Source organism: Pinus tabuliformis, chromosome 3_1, assembly GCF_031772625.1.
Source record: "Pinus tabuliformis cultivar Carrire ecotype Pingquan chromosome 3_1, CPIR1, whole genome shotgun sequence".
Taxonomy (NCBI): Eukaryota; Viridiplantae; Streptophyta; class Pinopsida; order Pinales; family Pinaceae; genus Pinus; species Pinus tabuliformis.
This window is the reverse complement of record NC_142301.1, coordinates 70,461,899-70,485,090: the sequence shown is the minus strand read 5'-3', so window position 1 is coordinate 70,485,090 and position 23,192 is coordinate 70,461,899. Positions and strand designations below refer to the sequence as shown.

Sequence of the window (23,192 nt, the reverse complement as noted above, 5' to 3'; positions counted from 1 at the left end):
GGAATAATAATTTTCTTCATAATATTATAATTACAAGTCATAATGAAAACCGGACCTAGTTACATTTTCTTCAACACACTTCAACAAGGCTACTTCAACATGCATCTTGTTTGTCCTCCAATACTCCTTTAAGATCACTTTAAGGTCTAATCAAGTTTTGTTCAATAAGATGCTACAGAACTAGCTTCAAAATCTGCTTTAGGTTGATACTCCACCAACGTGTCTTCAAGACTCCTCCACAAGGTACTTCAAGGTGCCTTCAATTCTCGTTCTAAAAGGTGTCTCCGGACTGCACACAAGCTCCAAGATCTGTTCTAGAAAACCTTCAAAATTTGCTCAGACTATCATCAAAGTCTTCTTCAAATTGTCATTACAAGAAGCACTAGAAAAGTCTTCAAAATACCGCTCCAAAGGATCTTTATGACTGCTTCAAAGGACATCAAGAGTGTGCATAAATATCTGTTTTCAAACTGGTGTAAACTTTGTTCAGGAACGAATCCAAATTCTTTTTTTAGACAAATTAGAGTTTGCCGTTGATTCAAGGTCTACAAAAGGCAACAGAGATAATTGTTGTAGAGATCCAAAGCGCAAATGTATTCCACAGATCCGAAATTCCAGTCACCTTTTTTTTTCTTTCTAGCCTCGGATTCGAGATTTTTTCTGTCCTTCACCAAACTCTGCTTCTTTTTCACTGATCCGAGCTAAGGTCAAAATGGAAGAGACATTGAGCATTTATAGTGGTTTGTTGATATGTCTTTAAGGTGAGCCGACATGTGAGAGGAAAAGCCGACGAGGAACTGACAACTTCCGTAGAGTGTGCTTTTATTCTTAAAGATGTGATTCGGGCCAGCAATTTCCTTTGCAATAGATACGTCACTGTCTTGCCAGATCTCTAGTCCAATCAACAGTCCAACACTTCTTTCAATTAACAGGTTCATAATTTCTACAGATACACAACTTCTTCAAATACGCAATTTCTTCATTAATATTATGTGAGTTCACGAGATATGAATGCTAAGTCTGACCCCTCAGATCTGAAGCTATCACAGGTTAATGAATCCGAGCCTCCACAGGTTTGTAAAACCGACCCTCTACAGGTCGATCCGAGTGTTATGAATATAATTGATAACAAAATAAATAAACATAAATAATATAAATGATAAATAATCAAATAATGATAATAATAATTCGTCATCAAGTTAAGTGAAAATGCATGTCTAAAAGACATGCCCAATTGTGAAGGACACCTGCCTAGTATATATGTGGGTCCTCATTGCAACATTCAACACCACTTATACATTTATATATATAATAATTTATTATTACCAAATACCTCTTGTGTATTTTTACATTCAAGCCAACAAGCTATAAGTTTTGTTGCTTCAGTAGTATCAGAGCCATGCCACACAATATAACCAAGCGAGACTTTGAACGTTGTTCGCCGCACAATATGCCATTACGTTTACATCCTGAATGCATTGAGCAGTTTAGTAAAATTCAACATTTAGAAAAATCATATGCAAAAGTTAAACTTTAAAGCATGTCTAAAGGAAATCATTAATAAGGAAGATGCTTGCAACAGTGGAGAAACGAAACAAGGTGAAGCAGGAGAAGAAAACTTTGATCATGAACATGAAGATGTGATAGATAATGATGAATATGAAAAGGATATCGATCAAGATGAGGATCTAGATGAAGATGATGTGGATGAGGACTACCTTGAGAAACAAGAAGATAAACAATATCATAACAATGAGGAAGATGTTGAAGAAGGCATTAATGATGATAAAGAGAAAAAAGGGGAAGAAGAAAAAAATCATGTTAAGGTGCATACAACGCATATAAAGGAACTTCTGGAGGAAGTGTCACCTCCGACCATCCTTGAAGCTTCATGTGAGAGTGGGCAACGGCTACGTAAGACATGTAGAACTCATATGACGAATGAGACAACAACAATTGTGTAGGAAATCCCATGACTGTTTCAAATTTATCTTCCATCATGAGAGCACAGTCTATTGTTTGCAAAGATACTAATTCAGGAGCACGTGAATCACATGGAAAGCACAAACCCTAAGTAATGGGTAAAGCCATCAAAGTGTGTGATGATGCTGCAGAAAATGGCCTGGTAATATCATCCTCGTCTATAGTTCCTCCTTTAGATGTAATAGAATCACATGGTAGTTCCAGGCCTCAAACAATTGGTAATACTATATCTGTGCTTAATGCTGCTACAGGAAATATTGTAAAGTTGGCAAGCTCCTCTACACAGAAAGTGAAGTCCACTCTCAGTGAAGACAACACTCATGGCATCAATGAAGACAATCACACTGTTGGCATGTTTTAGTTAGCTCCTCAAAATCCCTCAGAATCATCACCATTTGCTACCAGAAAAGTAGACACTGTTCTTGGCACAACCAGCATGGGAGGTGATCTTATTATCAGTGATGCATGGGATGGCAAAGAAAAATAGAAAAACTATGTAGGATATGTTGGTCAATACCAGTTTCAAGAGTGCATTGGATCTGCTTCCATGTGCATGGACAACCCTATTTTCTCTTTTGATGTGCCAGGTCAAATTGTGGACAAGAGCAAGTTCTCCATTCCTGAAACTGATTCTCATCAATTTCTTTTCTAGACAGGCTATGGAAACCCTGTAAGTATATCTATTGCGGGTATCCTTGAGGTCAAGGCTACGACAAAGTCACATGCAAGGTTGGCATTACTTCAACATCGACTTTCACCGATGGACAACGAAAGAGCTATGGTTAATGATTTTGTAGGTTGTGTCATAGAGCCCAGAAAAATAACAATTAGCAGAGACCATGACGACCGATCAGGCCGGCCCGGATCTGCTCACAATATTCATGCAACTCAAGGAGGAAAAAGGGAATCCATATTTCCACCGTTTTTTACACGACATATGCATTAATTTCATTCTAGCAGGCCACGACACTTCTTTCGTGGCGCTCTCTTGGGTCTTTTGGCTTCTACACAACCACCCCCACGTCGAGCAGAAAATCATCGCAGAAATCAAAACCGTTTTATCAAATTCTAGAAATAAAAAAAACATCGAATTATTTGTTGTCACTTTCATAGTCGAAAAGTTGAAACAGATGCATTATCTGCAGGTCGTGGTGTTCGAGGCTCTGCCGTTTTACCCCTACGTGCCTATGGATCACAAAGAAGTGGCGGAGGACGACAGGTCGCCCAACGGCCTACGTGCCTGTGGATCACAAAGAAGTGGCGGAGGACGACCGGTCCCCCAATGGCCTGTGCCGCTATCTCGGCTTCGATTTCTCGTCCAGTTGCTGCACCCTGAGTATGAACGCGTCCACACCAACACAGAACCCTGTTGACATTTCGCTTGCGGTAAAGTCTCTGTCGACCGGTGTGACGAGGGTTGCGTCTTTTGGTCAACGGTTACGATAAAAGTCAATGAGGTGTCTTTTAGTGGCTTGGTCTATTATAATCTAGTCAATATATATATGCTTAATTCCATTGATACACCGTATAGCGTGGCAACGTTACTGCATAGTTACAGCGTGGGTCGATATAAGTGTTACCGCATAGTTACAACGTGGGTTGATATAAGTGTTACCGCATAGTTACAGCGTGGGTTGAGTTTTGCTCAGTGTATACTACACCGTAAATTACATATTCACATAATTTAGTTAATTAATTAAAATTATTAAAATTAATTAAAAATATTTAATTAACTAGAATTATTTAATTAAATTATTAAATAAATAAATAAAAACTATATATATATTATTATTATAAAAAAAATCTAAAGGAGGAATCAAAATTCCTGGATTCCAAGACATTAGTACCGATGACTTACACATACTAGGAAGACATGGGCAAGGAAGAAATTATTAGCAAATAAGCTTTGAGGACAAAGCTTTTCGAAGGAAAATGCAATGTTATGAAAATAATTCATAACAAAATAAATAAATAAAAATAAAATAAATGATAAATAATCAAATAATGATTATGTTAATTAGTCATCAAGTTAAGTGAACATGCATGTCTTTTAATTGTGAAGGGACACCTGTCTAGTATATATGCGGGTCCTCATTGTAACATTCAACATCACTTATACATTTATATATATAATAATTTATTATTACCAAATACCTCTTGTGTATTTTTACATTCAAGCCAACAAGCTATAAGTTTTGTTGCTTAACCAAGCCTCCACAGTTTTATCCGAGCTTCCACAGGTCTATGCTACAAGTCTAGAGATATACCCAATCACAATCAGACAGGTCCAACAAATTTTGATTTATTTAGTCCTTCTAGTTCACGAGTTGTGAACTAAGTTTCTTCTTTTCTGCTCATGTGGTTATCTTCACCGAGTTGGATGCTAGAAAGACGAGTTCAACCTTTCATTTATACACGTTTTGACCTTTTTGCTAAGAGACACATCTTTTGGAGGAGGGGTCGACTTGCATATGTAGGCTCATGTTGGCTAGCATAAAAAATTATTATATTCCAACTTGTAAAATCATTTTCTCTCAGCCTATGAGGAGTTAGAAGCTTGTAAGTGCTCGTTGGAAAGAGCTCAATGTCTTCTACGAGCTTATGCTAACTCCATCCTTAATTAAGGTCATTTCACCATCAATAAAATAATATTTGTGAACTGCCATTATTATTTCATCCATGGCAACCTTTAGGGTTTTATCATTATGTTTTGGATAATGCTAGGGCTCCTTTATAGACTTAGGGTGCCAAGTTTAGGACTTGCAAGATAATGACTCCTTCACACATGTTCTTCATTTATTAGGATTAGGGCATCTTCAACAAGGCATCATGGGCATCTTTAACAAGTCTAGGGCATCATATATCAAACATTAATTCTAGGGCTTGCATTAACAATTTAGGGCTAGGGCTTTAGGGTTTTATCATATAGCTTAGAGTTAGGGTTTTAGTGTCCCAGGGTTTGCACAATATCTAGAGGTAGGGTTTGATTCAACAATTCAACTATGATGCCATCAATGACAACTTTATTCAACACATTGCTCTACCATTTGAAATACCCTAGAGCTCAGCGTGTCGCTTGTTGCTTTGATCAGCAGATCAACCTGAGCCATCCATTTCATTTAGATTCGTAAGCCTAGTTGATTTTAAAACATAAGTCTTTCACTTTTCCTTTCATTTTTAATGTGAATTACAAGATAGAACTATTTCCCACTTTTCTTAAGCGACTACTAAAGAAAATTTTCAAACCACTTTTTGCACGTTCACATTGAAATTATGCATGAAGTTGCTTGAACTACATTTGTCAATTTTGATGATGGTGATCCTCCTGAAGGATCATCCTCCACACTAGTGGATGTAGATCTTGGATTGGATATGTTGCTATTTTAGTTAGCATTGTGAGTGTTCTCACGCGTGGGACAAGTGGGCTAAGTGATGGGGCTTTGCACCTATAGACCCATGGTATTCTGATGACCAATGGTATTACCCAGAGTATTTTGATAAGCCATGGTATTGCACTCTTTGGAAAAGTACAAGTACAAGAGTGAGTGATTCATGCATGTAGCTTGGCAAGAGAGCCAAGAAAGCCCGTGAAGGGCAAAGAGGGCTTGTAAAGGGCTAGAAGGGTCGAGAAGGTTGAGCAAGCTAGTAGGCTAGAGGATCAAGAGCAAAAGGCTCCTAAGGTTGAGTATGGACTAGCAACACCAACAACACGGACACGACTTGTAGATTTGGAGTAGTAAGATGTTCCTTTGAGCTCTACTAGGAGAAGGTCGAGTAGGTAGAGAGGTCCTATTGACAACGAAGAGGGTTTAGAGGGGCCTTTGGAGGCCGAGAGAGTCGAGTTGGGTTGAGTAGAGTTAAGAGGGCCAAGTAGGGTTGAGTAGAGTCGAGAGGGATGAGAGGGTTGGAAGGGCTGGAGGGTGAAGCAAGGCACAAAGATGTGCAGGGCCATGAGACATTGAGAGAGATTCGCTCAAATAAGCAAGAGATTTGCATGAGTAATATTGCAGGTGTTGAAAAATGTAACTAGGTTTGGTCTTCATAATGTCTTTTGTACTATTGATCTTATGTATTTGTTGTAAAAGAGAGAAAATTTATTATTGTTATTTTATAACATGGGTTTCATGCTCTAAGTCAATTTGTTTTTAGGTCAAGCACCCATTGTGTGCTTCCAGGGTTTTGTCATAGAATCTAGGAGTCAAAAGAGTCATTGTCATATGTAAAATACCCCATTGGGCATCTTGTATCATGTCAAAATAATTTATTTAGAGTCAAAATGTGTCATAGTACCCCTCCAAAATCAAGGCTGCCTACAGAGAAAAAGTCATCGTCATTAAGGGCAATTCGAGCCTCATGGAAAGGTAAGTGCATTCAACCTCATTTAAGTAGAGCATCCAAGAGGTTCGATCAAGCAAGAAAAGAAGAAGAAAGAACAAGTGAAGGGCTAATCTCAAGAAGGAGAAACAAAATTTTGAAATTTTACTCTCTCCCTCACACGTGCGAAGAAATTAGGGCACATTTTGTTGCTACAAGATAAAATTGCAGTCATCTAAAGGAGCCAAAGTTTGGTATCAAAAGGATCAAGCTTGGAAGCCAAAATTCTAAGGAGAAAGAAGCACCCTAAGCGAAGGAAGAAGACCTCTTTTACCATCTTTTCACTCACACGTCTGAATTAGGGTTTTTGCAGTAAGGCTGAGATATGCAGTCAGAAGTTGCAGGTTTGAATTTAAAATCCTGTGTTTCAGATCTGTTGCTCAATAATCTTCATACTGAATTCAAAGTAAGTCTTTCAAGTCTTACTCTACTTGAGTTTCCCTATTTTTGGTATCAGAGCCCCGTTCAGGTCCTAAGTTTATAAACTACAGACAGAGCCTAAAGCCAGCCAGGAAGCCTTCGAAAAGCTCTTGTCATACAATTGCTGAGTAGATAAAAGCTGCTTTAGTCAATCTCTGGTCTAGTTTATAATCATGGCTAACTTCTTAAGATCATTTTCAAATATTGATAGACGCATTGTTACTAAGGTAGATTCTCGTTCTGTTGAAAATGATTTAAATGAACATGAAATAGTTGAAGATCCTGAGAATTGGAACCCCCCTGTGTTAAGTTCAAAAGAAATATATCAAGTTCCATCTTTGTTCAGTCTATTGAAGAAGAGTTATTTGAAAGAAGTTGAGCTAAAACTTAAGATTTCTGGCCCTTCTGTCCAAATTGTTGGTTTAAGTTTGTTTTCCGAGGATGAAATAAAAAAATTCAAAAAATATGTAGCTGAAAAATGGTTTGCTTATCTGCATTTTGGAGGAATAAGGATAGGACTAGGTCCACTGTTTCGTCATGGCCTTAATACTCCATGTATATTTGAGGTGTTTGACACTCGATATCAGGACTATGACCATGCTCGTATCGGAACAATATTAGGAAATCTGTCTTCTGGTTGTCAACATGGTACCATTTTCCCCGATTATTCTATCAATCTGTCTGATCCACATCTAAAGATTGTTGGAAATTATTAGTCGGAGTCCAAGGTCTTGAAATGATAGAAGGCAGTGAATTTCTTTCTGTGTTAGTCCAAGCATCTTTCCAGCTTACAAATACTGTCCATCGCAAGTTAAAGCAACCTGTATTGAAATATTGTGTCACAGTTGGAGTCAGTAATGCTCAGGCAGAAGGAGTTACGTATGATACAGAACCTCTTCCTAATGACTGGTATATTCAATACAAATCTTTGGCATCAACAGACACTCCGAAAAACAAAATAAGAAGAATGTCTGTAAGCGATGGCCATGTCCGAATATTGCCTGATAGATCATCAATACCTCTACCTATTTTTATGCCTAAAAGACGTGCTACCAGCCATCTTTGAAACTGAGCAACCAGTAACCAACGGTCGTAAATCTGTTTCAAAAAATGTATATAGCCATCCATCTACAGAGTCCATTGTATCTACTTCATCAGACTAGTTGTACATTCCAGAAGAAAAGCCATTCCTTGCCATTAATAAGATGTTTAGAACATATGTATCTAATTTCTCTCTTGTTGAAGAATTTCAATATGCAAATCATAGATATGTCAAAGGTGGAAAATGGCCACCAAAAACAAAGTTCTGTACTTCTTCCTCTCAGTCTAGACAACCACCAACCCGAGCTGAATGTGCACCACTCCTTGAACATAACTCTCAAAGCCCCATTGATCTTGACGAAGTCCACCAGATAGGAAACTATCTTACCACCTAGTGTGCACATGCAGAAGATGTTCTTGATGATTTGGGTAGACAATCAGAATTAATTAATGCAAATATTAGATTACTATATGAAGAACAACAGTCTGAGAAATCTGCAAAGGAGGAAAGAAGAAGAAGAAGACAAAAGAAAAAAGCACAAGAAGTTCCAAATTTACTTTTGATATGAGCACTCCCAATTATTGGGATAGAGAAGAAGAGGATGAAGATATCGAAGGAGCCTTTACAGCCACTAGTGCAGAAGGGTCAACTTCAAAACCTTCAAGTAAGTTGGCTAGTGTAAAGGGGGAAGCCTATAAAGCTGATAAACAATTTTCCTCAAAGAAAGAAATCATGACTCTAGATCAGGCAGCCTCTAAGTTTCCTTCTTTTATTCTCCCTTCGATAAACAATCAGAATAAAGCTCATGTCCTGAAAGAAGTTCCAAAATACCCACGCATTGAAGAAGATTTATATGCTGCAAACACTAGTGGGTATATTCTTGATTTAGATAACTCTTCAAATCTTGAAGAATCAATCAGGATATGGATTGGTGCTCTATATTAGATGCAGGTCACCACCAAATTAGATAATGTTTCTATCATGGTCCTAGCAGAGAAAAGAATGGCCTGGCATTGTATATGATTGGTGGATAGGACCATCTGATGAAGAACGGAGAGCTGTCATGGAAGCAGGACTGGCCACTCTAGAGCTTTTACTAAAGACACAATTTGTCCCTGAGCCAGTGGATGAGAAAAAACAATTGCTTATAGACTTAAGCCGTATGGAATTAAAAGATTTGAAATATCTTGATCAATTTGGTAAAGATTTTATGGCAAAAGTCTTTAAAGCAAATCTTTCCAATGACATAGCTCAAAAAATTGCATTTTTGTCCAAGCTTCCCGGAAATTTAGGAGATCTAATTATGAAAGATCTTGATGTTCAGAATAAAAGGATAGATCAAATCTATTGGGTTGATCTTCTCTTTAGATGTACCGAAAAGGTTAAATATCTGTGCTGGCAGAAGAAAGCACATGATATTACACCTAGTTCAGAGGTCTGCAAAACAATGCTGCCCTGGACACCATTTAGAAAGAAGAAGAAATCAAAGAGATATGGAAAATTTAGACCCAAAAGAGTCTCCAATCCCTGGAAGCCTTTCCAAAAATTTAAATTTTTGAAAAAGAGAAAAAACCCAAGAAACAACAATTGTTGTTTCATTTGCAAGCAGGAAGGCCACTTTGCTAGAAAATGTCCTAACAATTCCTCCTCCAAGCTAAAAGCCTGTGTTGATATAGAGGAATTTCAAGATGATTGGTCTTTAGTTGCGTCAGACGATGAAGTTTCTGATGTATATATCTTAACAGAAGCTTCAGATGAAGAAGACAATCCGCCTATTGTACAGAAAATGAATATTTGCCCTTCTTGTACAGATAGTGATTTTTCTGAAGAACTACACTACAGTGATCAGACTAACAGCAGTGAAACTGAAGAAATAGAAGAAACTACAGATGTTTCTGAAGACGACTCTCAGGATACAACTGTTGATGAAAAGCCAATAGGTAAGCAGCCAATTCAGAAATTGCCTGAACTTAATTCTTTTTGTCCATATAAAAAGAGTACTGCTGCTTCTACCAGTTGTCCAGTCCCAACGTTTAACAGAGTCGAAGAAAATGCTCTCTTAAAAAAGATCATCAAAACCAATAGTCTGATCTACATTCCAGTCCAAGTCCAAGTTCGTCATGAATGGATAAATGTAGATGCTTTTATTGATACTGGTGGATCTAATAATTTGGCTCGACCCTCTCTATTTAAATCTCTTTGGAAGCCACTACAAAACATTCTAGTCTCTGAAACCATTGGAGGATCTGTTCAGTTAACACACTATGTGGATAATATTCCTTTAAAAGTTGGGGGGAGTATTGTTAAAATTTCTGCTATTCAGCATTTTGATCCATCTGCAAGTTTAATGCTTGGCATGCCTTTTATCAATTCTGTATTACCAGTTACTATCAGTGAAGATAAACTGATAATTAATTTAAAAAAGAAGGTTGTTGCTGTGCCCAGACTATCCATAGCAAATTCTGAGGCAAGAAATGAGAATAGTCAAAAGAAAGTAGGCGCACGCAAACCCATTAAAGACTCCAACAATTGGCAAGAGGTTCTGCAATTATATGAGAAACGAGTGGAGTCAAAACAAAAGGCTTGCATTGACCCAAAATGGTCCGAAGAGCAGATTGATATACATAAAAGACTGATGGAAAGCTGTTCAAATAATCCTCAGCAGTTTTGGACCGTTGAAAGTCCAAAACAAGAAATAGTGACTCTACACGATAATGGAGTCAAAGGAAAATTGATCCCATGCACCCCTGCAGATGAACAAGAAATCAGAAAACAAATAAGTGAGCTGCTTAGTATGAACCTTATTGAACCTAGTATGTCTCACTATTCTTGTTCAACATTTCTGGTTAGAAATCACTCAGAAATAGTCAGAGGTAAACCAAGAATGGTAATTAATTATAAACCTCTGAATGCCATAACTCAAGGTTTTCATTACCCTCTACCAAGACCAGAAACAATCATGCAGAAAATTCAGCATAGCAGAGTATTCAGTAAATTCGACATGAAATCGGGATACTACCAAATACAGATCCAGGAAGAGGATAGACACAAAACTGCATTTACATGTCCTGCAGGTTTTTATCAGTGGAAGGTGGTTCCATTTGGTCTAAAAAATGCTCCTGCATTCTTTCAGAGACGAATGGATTTTATTTTTGGGAAATATGATTTTATTGTAACATATATTGATGATATTCTTGTACATAGTCCAGATTTAGAGACTCATGTAAAGCATTTAGAAATTTTTATCACTGAAGTTCAAAAGCATGGTATAGTCCTGTCTGAGAAAAAGATGGTTTTATTCCAAGACAATATAGATTTCTTGGGGATTAATGTGGTTAATGGACAAATTCAGATGCAGCCCCATATTCTTACAAAACTGTCTCAGTTTCCAGATGAATTAAAAGACACTAAAACTATTCAAAGATTCTTAGGTGTCTTGAATTATGTGCACAGATACATTCCCAGATTGTCAGAAAAAACAACCCCAATCCGAAAGCATCTTCGAGAAGGATGGTCAGCAGAAGCCACTGCAACAGTTAAGGAACTCAAATCAGAATGTCAAAAGCTTCCCAAGCTTCAACCACCAGGTAATGGCCTTCTGATTCTACAAACAGATGCTTCTGATGAATTCTGGGCAGCTGTTCTTTTTGAGCGAAGGAAGAATGAAGATGGAAAGGAAGAAGAAATACTTTGTGCATATGCATCAGGTGAATTCTCTCCTAGCCAAAAGAATTATTATATTGCTGAAAAAGAAACGTTAGCAATATTTAATGGAATACAAAAATTTGAATTATATCTGGCACCGGTGAAATTTCTCATAAGGACTGATTCTATGAATTTTAAATATTTCTTATCTGCCAAAATTTCAAGACAACTTGCTAGAGGAAGGTTACTCTCTTGGCAGATTTGGTTCCAGCAATTTGATTTTGATGTCGAGTGGATACCTGACAATTCCAATTTTTTAGCAGACTCTTCAACCAGAGACATGAATAAAGCCTTTGTTTCAGCTCTGCAAAGTCATTTTATTTTACCCAGAAAGGGGCCTCAGGATGACAATTTTAGCACATTTGTTGAGAGATTCAGAATTCTGGAAAATCATGCAAGCCATTTGACAGAAGAAATTAAGAAAGTGGTAGGTCTGCGACTAAGAAGAAATCAGTGGATTAGAAGATGTCAAGCATGGACTTCAAAAAATGTTGGCATATCTTTGGGATTAGATATTGATTTGGTTAATATATATCCTTTGCCCAATATAGAAGTGAAGATTTATTTTAAACATTTGACTGATATGTGGTAATCCCAATTCACTGAAAATATGATTTGGATTTTAAAGGCATTAAATTATTATCAGTTGATTGGAGGGGTGGATTTTGCTTTAAGCATATATACAGGAGCTCAAATGCTAGATTTAGAAGCCATCCCAATCAAAGCAGACTTAGAAAGATATCTTCGGTCGCTAAGGATTCCTGATATTTTTGAAGAACTAGAAGCATCCTTTTTACAGCGAAATGATGAAAATTATGCCCCCAATGATACTTTCCCTCAATATGAAATTTTTGAAAATTTTGCTGATTGGGAAATCAAAGGAGGATTTTGTCGAAAAAAGCCATCGATAAGAACATCCCAATGTGTTCAACGAACTCTACAATACCTAAGGACTTTCTCATCTCCTTGGGATTATCAGAGTTTACGGTTTCGAGAACAAATTTCTCCAAATCCATTTTCACAGGTTTTCTGTCAAGAAACTATAGGAGAAATAAAGACCAGTAATAATATTGAGAGAATTAAACAACTGGCTCTTTGGTTTAAAGATTTTGGGATGTTAAAACTAACAGAAAAGACAGGTGTTGCAACAATTAGATGAACTTCAAGGAGAACCCAAGGTTTTACGCTTTATGATTAACCACACTGCGTTAATCACGGTCAGCATTATTTCAGGAAACTGGAATACTAATGTCGTTCATCTAATCAGTTTGTTGATTTCAAATAAAATTTGTACTTCAGTAATTTTTGAACTCGGATGGCAATCTAAAGCATTCATTAATGAAAACTGTAAATCTTGGGTGCAACATTCAGTGGAATCGGTTACTAATATGTTTCAAATATTCAAATGGGAGCTTCTAGATGGTGTTGAGTTGGTAGTTCAGCCTTCTCCGGCGTTCCGAAAAGTTTTTAAAGATTCCTTTTTGGATATTGATATCAATCCATTACCCTTTCTTAACAAGTGGGAGAAGCAAGACGTAATGTTTACTCCACAACAACAAAACCTCCACAAAATTAAAGTAAATTCGGACCAAGGATAGACATCTAAAGCTAAAGCAGATGCCAAAGGTAAAGGCAAAATTGAAGAATCTACTTTTCAGGCTTTCCAAGACAGCTATCCAGATGCACAGGATCCGAATGATTTCAGTTGGGACAAAGAATACGAAAAGATGGTGGAATACAACTATCTCGTGAATCTTGAAAAGAAAGCATTTGAAAGACAATTGTCCTCTAGTGATGATGAGTTTGATGACTACGATTCTGACCGGAGTCCGAAAGGAGACTGGTAGAATCTTTGTACAATTAGCTAGCAATGTGATAATGTGGTCACATGTTGTAGCTAAATTATTGTACTGGAAAGGTTGAGTAGACACCGTCGGTGAAAGAAATACCGACAGGACCCTCAATTATTTCCACTTTTGCGTCATGTCTTAGGTAGATTTAGATTCCTTAGAGAGTTATAAAAGGAGGATGAATGAAAACAGAGAGGCATCGGTCGGAGTGCTTCTCAATCTGATATTGTAATATTTCAAGCTCTGTAAGTTTTTCTTTTGAATTAATATTGAAGCCTACTGGGCCGCCTGTCTGAGGACAGTTTCTGTCATCTGAAAGAACCTGGAACTGTAAGGCGAAGGCGTTTTGAAGACCTGAAGAGAGAGGTCGTAGTGCTCGCATGTTCAGTTGAGGAGAAGAAATCTTGTGTTTCAGATCTGCTGCTCAATAATCTTCATACTGAATTCAAAGTAATTCTTATAAGTCTTACTCTGCTTGAGTTTCCCTATTTTTGTAAGATCAAAAGTGAAGTTGTAGCAGTTTTGAAGAAGTTTGACTTGGGTTGACTTTGTGCAAGAGAAGCTCATCTAAAAGAAGGTTGACATGGTCTTGGAGGGGTCTTGATCTAAGGGTCTAAAGGTCTTGGAATTCGTAATTTGAAGATTCTATAAGAAGAGAAGAATTCTTGTGGGTTTTCCTCTCTAGGAGAGGTTTTGGCCCTGGCTAGCAACCTATATCTTGTGTCCACTTGTTCTATTGATCTTCATGTTTTTGGTAGCTGTTTGATGATAAGAACAATATAATAATCAAGAGAAGAAGTTAATTATAAATTCTACAAGTTGAAGTTAAAGAATGTCACGAGTAGTTATCAAGTTAAGAGAAATCACCCCTAATCTAGCTGCCCTAGATTTCTCAATAGCAGGTTTGTTATGAATGAGATACTCAATGGTGTCGGGTTGGAGGAAAGAGCACGAAGTAGCAAAGGAGATGTAGGTTAGCCAAATCGAGGAAAGATCTAGGTTTGATTTTGTAGATCAAATCTAGGGTAATTGTTGTAAATGTAATTTCCTTGAGGGCCATTATCCCAATAAGGTAGCTCGAGTAGGTTTTGAGAATAATTTAATGAAAGAACTATTGATTGGGCAGAATGTGTTATAATACATTTATTGTGCATGATATAATTGCTAGTTTTATAAGTTCTGCTGTGTGTAATTTGTTTTTAGATAGGGACATCAATGTGTTTTAGTTAATTAGTTGGGTTAAAGTTAATTTGAGACGGTTACCAGATTTGGTGTGTGTGTGTGTGTGGCTGTGCACGTGCACTGAGTCTAGTGCCCACAAAATCTAACATGGTATCAAAGCATGGTCTTTGAGAAAAGTAGTTGGATTTGAGATTTGCACAGGTGACAACTCTGAGAGGTAGCTGTAGGAATTGTTGTAGCTAGCAACAATGTTTTGAATACCCATGCCAAGAGAGTTGGCTAAGTATGGCAGACTGCTTGTATGGGTTGTGAAGGTGAGGATCAACAAGCCTAGTGAGACATGGAGTAGATTGTTCATAGGAGGATCACGTCATTGGAAGAATGTTGCGTTGGGCTTGATCAAATAATTGCGGGATGCATTGGGCAACAAGAGTTGCTAGGCAAAGGATTTGCCATGACAAGTACAAGCAGATGGAGCTGGTAGCAATTGGGAGGGCCACTAGCAGAAACCTCATAGAATGTACAAAGATTTTCAAGTAGGATTGGTGGAGAGAGGGAGACCATACTAGTCAAGGATTTGGCAACAATGTGAGAGAGACCTTGTTGAAATATGTAACTAGGTTCGATCTTCATAATGACATATGTAATCATGATTTTATGTATTTTATGTAATGAGAAAAATAAATTTATTATTGTTATTCTTGAGGCATGGGTTTCATGCTCAAGGGAAATTTATTTTTAGGTCAAGCACCCATTGAGTGCTTCTAGGGTTTGTCATTGAGTCTACAAGTCAAATGAGTCATTGTCATGTATGAAAGACCCTTTTGGGCATGTTACATATTGAAAAGAAAAATTTATTTGAGTCAAAATAGAGTCAAAAGACCCTCCAAGACCTTGTCATCAAGTCGACCTACACAAGTGGACAAGTCGGCCTAAAGGAAGCAATTCGTACCCCTCAAAAGCCTATAAATAAGAAGGAACTTGACCTCATTAGCACACTCACTCAAGCAAGTTCAATCTCCTGAAGATAGAGGTTGCAAAAGGATGAAAAAGGAGAAGTAAAACAAGATCGAAGTTTTGGGCCTCTCTTTATCTCTTGTGTTAGGGCTTCTACTATTGCTGGGCAAGTCGAAGTGTTGCTGGGCTAGTCAAAGTGCTGTTGGGAAAGTCGAAGTGTTGCTACGGAAGTCGAAGTGCTGCTGGGAAAATCAAAGTATTGTTGGGAAGTCAAAGTATTGCTGGGCAAGTCGAAGTGCTAGGAAGAAATTGTTGGGTGGAAATCCCGGGAGAATTTGTTGGGCAGTGCAAAGTTGCATAAGAATTTCTGGGTAGGTCGAAGTTGTAGAAGAATTCGTTGGGTAGGTCGAAGTTGCAGAAGAATCTACTGGGAGGTCGAAATTGCTGGAAGGAAAGCTCGTTAAGGAATAAAGGTTTGACTTGGTCTTGGAGGGTCTTGGTCAAGGGTCATTGGTCTTGGAATTCGTCTATTGAAGGTTCTATAAGAAGAGAAGAATTCTTGTGGGTTGTCTTTTAGTTGGAGAGGTTTTGGCCATGGCTGATCGCTTATATCTTGTGTCCTTTGTCTTATCGTTCTTTATGGTTTGGTAGCTATTTGATGAAGATAATAATAATAGTAATCAAGTGAAAGAAGAAGCTAACCAAGTCAAGTAAAAATACATCACAAGCAGTTATCAAAGTAAGAAAAATCACCCAAAATAGCTGCCCTAGATTTCTCAATAGACCTAGCACTGGGAGATACAAGATGGAGAATGGGGCTTGGGACGATGCGCAAGAACCAAAGGGTAAGCTAGTTCTAGATGGTTCTTCCATAATTACATTCCTCACTAAGAGGGAGTGTTAGAGTTTGTAGCTCGGGCAAATACTTTAGACAACTGAGATAGCCCTTTGTTAGAAAGCAGGACAATACTGATTCACTCCCCTCTTAGTATTGTAGTATTGTCTTGGTTTCTAACACCCTTGGAGATGCAAGTGAGAAACTTGGAGTGAAGGTCAAGCAGAAACCTTGAGGGCCAAGAAGGCTTGCAATTGGGAGTTAGAGTGAGTTAGGCTTCCGAGGGAGTGAGCAGGCTCAGGAGGGAGTCAGTCTTCAGAGGGAGTCAACAACCTAGATGAAGACAACCTTCAGGTTTAGGAAGTCATGGTACAAGATGGCCATGCACGATGCCCAAAAGTGGGAGGCTTCTAGGAGCAAGATGCCTTCAAAGAACAATCCCTGTCATACAACCATAATTGCTTATGTGTCATATGGAGCAGATGTGGTAGCAGACTATGTCACACGGTTCGGGTTCGAATTCGAGTTCGACAACGATTAAGTTCGATTCGAATTCAAACTTTCTGATCAGGTTCGTATGAGGTTTGACATTAGGTTCGACTATACATATTTTTCAAAATATATATATATATATATATATATAGATAACAAAATTATAAAAATTTCAAAATCGGTCCATAAACACATGAATACAAATTCTTATTAGTAAACATACATGAATAATGTAATCATTCTAACATCTAGTTAAATGTAAACATATACAATAGTAGTTTGCAAATGAAAAAATGAAATATAGTGTTTGAAGACAATTTATGAAAAAGAACATTTACCAAATTTCAAGGTAGGTAAATGTGAATTGACACAATCTTGTAAACAATATAGTGTTTGATTCTGCCTTTCCAGAGCTCTGAGTGGTCACAAATACAATAGGGATGCACAAGCAAAAATGGCAGGTGCTTGTATGGTAACAATTGATGAACAAAGAGAAGGTAATATTATGCCTCTACCTCTCATTTACTTAGATAGGAGAGTCACCGATGAAAAGACGAATAAAAAATTTCATAAAGAGGTTTCTAAATGTTCTGATAAGAAACCAGGATGGACACAAACTTTGCTTCTCAATGCTACAAGGGATGTTTTGTTTTCTGTTCTTGATGTAATATTCCAACTGTGTGAAGAACAGGTGGACCCTCTTTTCCCGTCATTATTTTAGAATTTGGAAGATGAGATTTGGAGGGAAAATGAGGGAAAGAGGATCCTTCAGTCATCCAATGACATACCAATCTAGCAAATGTTAGAAAACAATCTGCTATACAATCTCAGGTTCTCAGGTTGTTTGCCATTTATATATGGAGATTTCTTGGGGTCATCAAAATTGCTAATGAATCTTCCTACCCCTGGAAAATATTTTCACCATTTAAAGATCTTTAGTCAATGCTTTGATGCTTTAACACAGTACCTCAATCTCACTGTCAAGAATTAGTTTCACACCCAAGATGCATTTCGAATAAGACAATTCTGTTAGAATAATATTAAATGAAAAACTCCCTATTGGGCTCAACAGAAATTGGATTGATGAAGCACTGGAAAATGCAAAATTGGGCTTTGGTGACGAATTGGTCATTTATGCTACATAAATAATTGCAAGGATTTTTGCAGGGTTTGAATATCAGAATATGACATTTGTTTGCAGCCTGTGGAACTAGGGTAAGTTGCATCCCACATCGTTCTTTTGCTCAAGTCTCAGTGCTTCACTCCAGGATGCAAGACGCAGCACGCAGCATGACTCACGCAACACGACTCACGCAGCACACAACACGTAGTCACGACTCAAGTTTCTAGTTTGCAAGATGCATGAGACTCGAGTCACACTCAGATTGATCCTCATGGCTACGGCCCACGGGCTAAGTTCTAACCATTGTGCGCCCATGGTTTTTTTGCTAAATAGTTAAATAAAACCCACGAACCCTAAGATCGAATCCCAATTTTTTTTTTCAAATTCGATAAAATTCGCCTTCAAGTTCGCGTTGAGGTTCGAATTCGATTCGGTTCACATGGGGTTCGAATTCGAATGAGGTTCCCCTTTAGGTTCGACGAACCTGAACGAATTTTTTTTTTTTTTTTTTTTAGATTCGCCGAATTTCGAACCTGAAGGTTCAAGTTCGGCGAACCCTGTGACATAAGTAGCAGATCAAGGGTGGAAATGTGTTCCAGGTTGGAAGGCAGAGCCACTTCCAAGTGGTGTTGTGAGAATACATCCCTCGCTAAGAGGGAGTGTTGATGTTTTGGGTAGCATTGAGAGGATTTTCACATGTGGGGCAAGTGGGCTAAGTGATTGGGCTTTGCACCTATAGACCCATTGTATTACCCATGGTATTCTGATGACCCATGGTATTGCTCATTGTATTTTGATAATCCATGTTATAGACCCATGGTATTGCACCCTTTGGAAAAGCATAAGGTTGAGTGGTTCATTTGTGCAGCTTGGAAAGAGAGCTGAGAGAGTCTGTGACGGGTCGAGAAGACCTGTGAAGGGCTAGAAGCGCCGAGAGGGCTGAGCGAGCCATCGGGGGTAGAGGATCAGGAGCAAGAGGCTCCTAAGGTTTAGTATGGACCAACAACACCAACAGTGGGGACACAACTTGTAGATTTGGAGGAGAAGTGAGATGTTCCTTTGAGCTCTACTAGGAGAAGGCCGAGGAGGCCTGTTGACAATGAAGAGGGCTGAGAGGCCTCGTGGAGTGTCAAGAGGGCCTGTTGACAGTAAGGAGAGTCGAGTTGGGCTGAAAGGGTTGAGCAGGGGTGAGAGCGCTGAGTGGGCCGAGCAAGGCTGAGAGGGTCGAGCAGAGTTAAGAGGGCTGAGAAAGGCATAGAGATGTGCAAGGGCACGAGACATTGAGAGAGAGATTCTCTCAAGCAAGAGATCTGCATGAGTAATATTGCAGGTTTGTTGAGAGTGAGATACTCAGTTATGCCGGGTCCGAGGAAAGAGCATGAAATAACAAACGAGATCTAGATTGGACAGATCTAGGGCTTGATCTGCTGGATCAGATCTAAGGTAATTGTAATTTCTTCAAAGGCCATTATCCTGATTCCTAGCAAGGGACCCTGAGTAGGTTTTGAGAAGAATTTAATGAAGAACGTTGATTGGGTAGAATGTGCGTAATATATTTACTGTGCATGATCTAATTGCTGGTTTTATAAGTTTCGCTGTGGATAATTTGTTTCTGGTTAGGCACATCAGTGTTTTTCAGTTAATTTGCTGGGTTAAAGTTAATTTCAGACTGTTGCCGGATCTTGTGTGTGCGCGCATTGAGTTTAGTGCCCACAAAATCTAACAGGATATAGAGGAGGATGAGGAGGGTTGGGAGAGCGGGGGGTGACAGAGAGGAGAGCAGTGGTAGTGGTGGTGATTTTGATGATTCTGACATGGAGGAGGACTACTAATGGTCATGAGCTACGAGATTCTTCCATATATGGTTCTAGTATTTACCCTATTTTGTATTTGCCATTGGCATTCCTACCTATAGTATTAGTGATTCAATATCTATGTAATACATTTTGATTTAGATGACTTAGAGAGAAAACTGCAGTTTATGGTTCTAGTTGCTTGTGTGTTTGTGATTTGATAGTCATTGATGTAGTAACTAGTTGTATTAATATTTTGTAAAAGTTCTAGTTGGATCTTTATGTCTATATTTTATTTTTGTATTTGTAATTCTTAAAATATGTATAAAACATGTCCTATGTGTCCTGTTTCCAGGGTCAACGTGTTTTGTGTTAGACACCCATTTTTCTGTGTGCTCCTTGTTCTGTGTCCTCATGTTATGCGACTAAGATCTATTATCTGTTGTTTCCCATTTCTTGAAGTTTTGGAAGTGCCGTTTTTGAAGCTCTGACGATTTTGAAAGCTTGTATCTGTGGCTTGTCCCCATTCTAGGGGTATATGCACCATATCGTCATAATCTCAAATATTACAATAACTCAGATTCAAATGAAACTGTAAGGGTGATATATTCAATGTAGCTAAACATAAATGGCAAAATATGAGACTCTCCATGTATTTGAATTTTGAAACTAGAAATGAGAAAGGAAACCTCCTAACTTGATTCAAGTGAGAAATCAAAAGACGTGGAACTGCTCCAACTCCACTTTGTCCCTCACAGTCGAGCTCGGTGTACATAAATTGTCAGCAGTTAAACATGTGTTGCATGTTAGAGCAAAGCATATTGACACAGGCAAGTAAAACTGCAATAAGCTTGTATGCATATGGGACTAATGGAAGTAAGAGAAACACCAAGGAACTGATCAATCAACTCCACTCTGTAGATTGATCTAATATTGGAGCTTGGATACCAAAATGTGATTTAAAAATCTGCAGCATCTGACTGGTTCAAATATTGCTTAAGTGGCTTTTGGCTGTGGTTTAACAAAGTTTATTTTTTCCCAACAATATTTATCCTTGTCTTTAGAAACTAGGATATAAACTCTCAGGCAAAAAAATGTGCTGTGCTCTGTACCTTGAGTGGGGGGAGATGTGTTTTTGTCCAGGGGCTTGCATGTGTGTAATGCTAAATAAAAAAATTAAAAATATGCTGGTCTCTCATTTCTTACTTACCATGTATAAGCGATAATCCAATTTTCAACTGTTCTCTTTTTACCAAGTTATTAACAACAAATAAATGCACCTACCAGGTATTCTTTTGGTAATGAAAATCATTTCATCCTTTTGAAATTGCTAGTTTCAAATTCAAGTTTCATATCTTTCTGTGATTTTGATATTGAACTGGGTAGTTAACTTCAACAAAGACTTGCCTTTTATCTTGGCAAAAATCTGTTGGTGGGAAATTGTTCAAGAATTGGCACAAATGCATTCTATTTCTTAGTATATGTATTTCTTCTAGGCAGTGTTGCTTAACCTTTTCATGTTTATTTTTGGCATATTGTTTCAATGTTTACTTCAATTTTCAGAAATCAGCACTATTTTCAATGTTGAAATGATTAAAATGTTGTGGGTTCCGTATAAAAGTGTTTTACGTATTCTGCATGACATGTGAGTTGATTTTTGTTTCAAATTTCTCTTACTGGTATTTTGAAGTTGAATAGTTTGAATGTGCTATACTTTTTATGAAGGTCTTTGCTACAGTTGGGGATAAAAAAGAAGGTGGAGCACATATACTATATGATCCAGCTTTGAGTGAGAGGGGGGCACTTGTTTGTGTTGCAAGAGCACCCAGGAAAAAGTCCTTGGATGATTTTGAAGCCAAACCTGTTATTCACAACCCACATGCTCTTCCCTTGTTTCGAGATGAACCAAGTCGTAAGAGGCAACGGGAAAAAGCACGGATGGATCCCATCAAGTCACAGAGGCCAGATTTGCCAGTCACAGGTCCTGGTTTTGGTGGGAGGGTTGGATCAACGAAGGGCAGTTTGTTGACACAATACCTTCTCAAGGTATGGTATTTTGAAGAGTTGCATATTTGCTATGTCTCATGAATGGCAATCAGTTAATGTCCAATTTTGTGATTACAGGAAGGGGGGCTGATTAAGGAGACGTGGATGGAGGAAGACCCAAGAGAGGCTATACTGAAATATGCTGATGTTGCTGCAAAAGATCCCAAGTTTATTGCACCTGCTTATGCACAGACACAGCCGGAAACGGTTTTTGCTGAAACTGATTCTGAGGAGGAACAGAAATGATATATAACTGATGATGGTATCTATGATATCCTTTTTGGCCTGAATTTTCAGATAGTGTTGACTTTTTAGCTTTATGTTTGTGCTGCTTGGCAATCCATTGTTCTCTTCGTAAATTCATTGGCTAAATATTATATCAACTAAAATAGATTGTAGCTTATTTTTATTGTCAATTGCAATTGCAGTGGGTCATATTCATCCGGGTCTATCAATTTCCAATTTCAGTGCAACATACTATTGAATAGAGTGCAGTTGACAAGGCAAAAATAAGAGAGCTGGTCTACAATATTAAATTTGCATTATGACAAGGCCAAACAAGAGATCTTGTCTATAATGTTTTGTTTGTATATTATCTAACTGATTCTTGTAATGTCTGCAATTGAATACCCAACAGGGTTGTCCTAGTTTAACATCTTAACTTAATGTAATCATGTAAGCTTTGGAGAGGTGGCAAGACATTTTCGGTTTATATGATTTATAATTTGTTTATGAAATACTTAGTTTATTATATTATCAATCCTTTCTCTATTTCTTAATACTGGCAGTGCAATTCTTCCGTGTTGAGCTTTTTATAATATCATTGAAAAACGCTTGCAAGACACTGGTGTATTGTTTGGAAATAGGGTGAAAAACACATACTATCTTGCATACCATGATGGGAGAATTGTCAATATACTCGGACAGACTTCTTGTGCATTTATGGTTAGGTTATTGTTCTGAAATGCTACTTTGGTGATTGTTTTCAAGTTTAGTTCCTAATCATTCTACTTACATTATCACGCAAATTGAACTAAAAAATTGGAGCTTAGCTGGACTTTCAACTTGTTAAGAAGCAATATATCGAATGTTTGAAAGGTACCCAGATGCCACCTATGAAGCGAGGGTCATTGCTGATAACAACGAAGAATAGGATATGATATTGTATTACAAGAAGCCATCCAACCCAGAGGCATGTTCACGAATAACACTGCAGAGGGGAGGGGGAAAGTTTCATATTCCAACCCAGAGGCATGTTCACGAATGGCACTGCAGAGGGGAGGGGTGAAAGTTTCATATTCTCCATTTGTTGACGCTTCAATTCTTCAAATGCATGTGCTGAGTAGTTGCTAACAGTGATGTAAAAGATGAGGTTTCTCTTGATCCAAGG

At 38.0% G+C, this 23,192-nt stretch overlaps 1 protein-coding gene across 1 annotated transcript in view; it reads left to right on the top strand.

The window, feature by feature from the left end:
- Positions 1 to 22,581, top strand: part of LOC149185829 (Transducin/WD40 repeat-like superfamily protein) — a 193,863-nt gene extending 171,282 nt beyond the window's left edge. The window contains exons 8-10 of the mRNA XM_089410806.1: positions 21,482 to 21,802; positions 21,881 to 22,064; positions 22,231 to 22,581. Coding sequence (XP_089266932.1) covers positions 21,482 to 21,802; positions 21,881 to 22,048 — 489 coding nt within the window. The 3' untranslated portion in view covers positions 22,049 to 22,064; positions 22,231 to 22,581. The remainder of the gene's footprint in view (positions 1 to 21,481; positions 21,803 to 21,880; positions 22,065 to 22,230) is intronic.
- Positions 22,582 to 23,192: the final 611 nt, after the last annotated feature.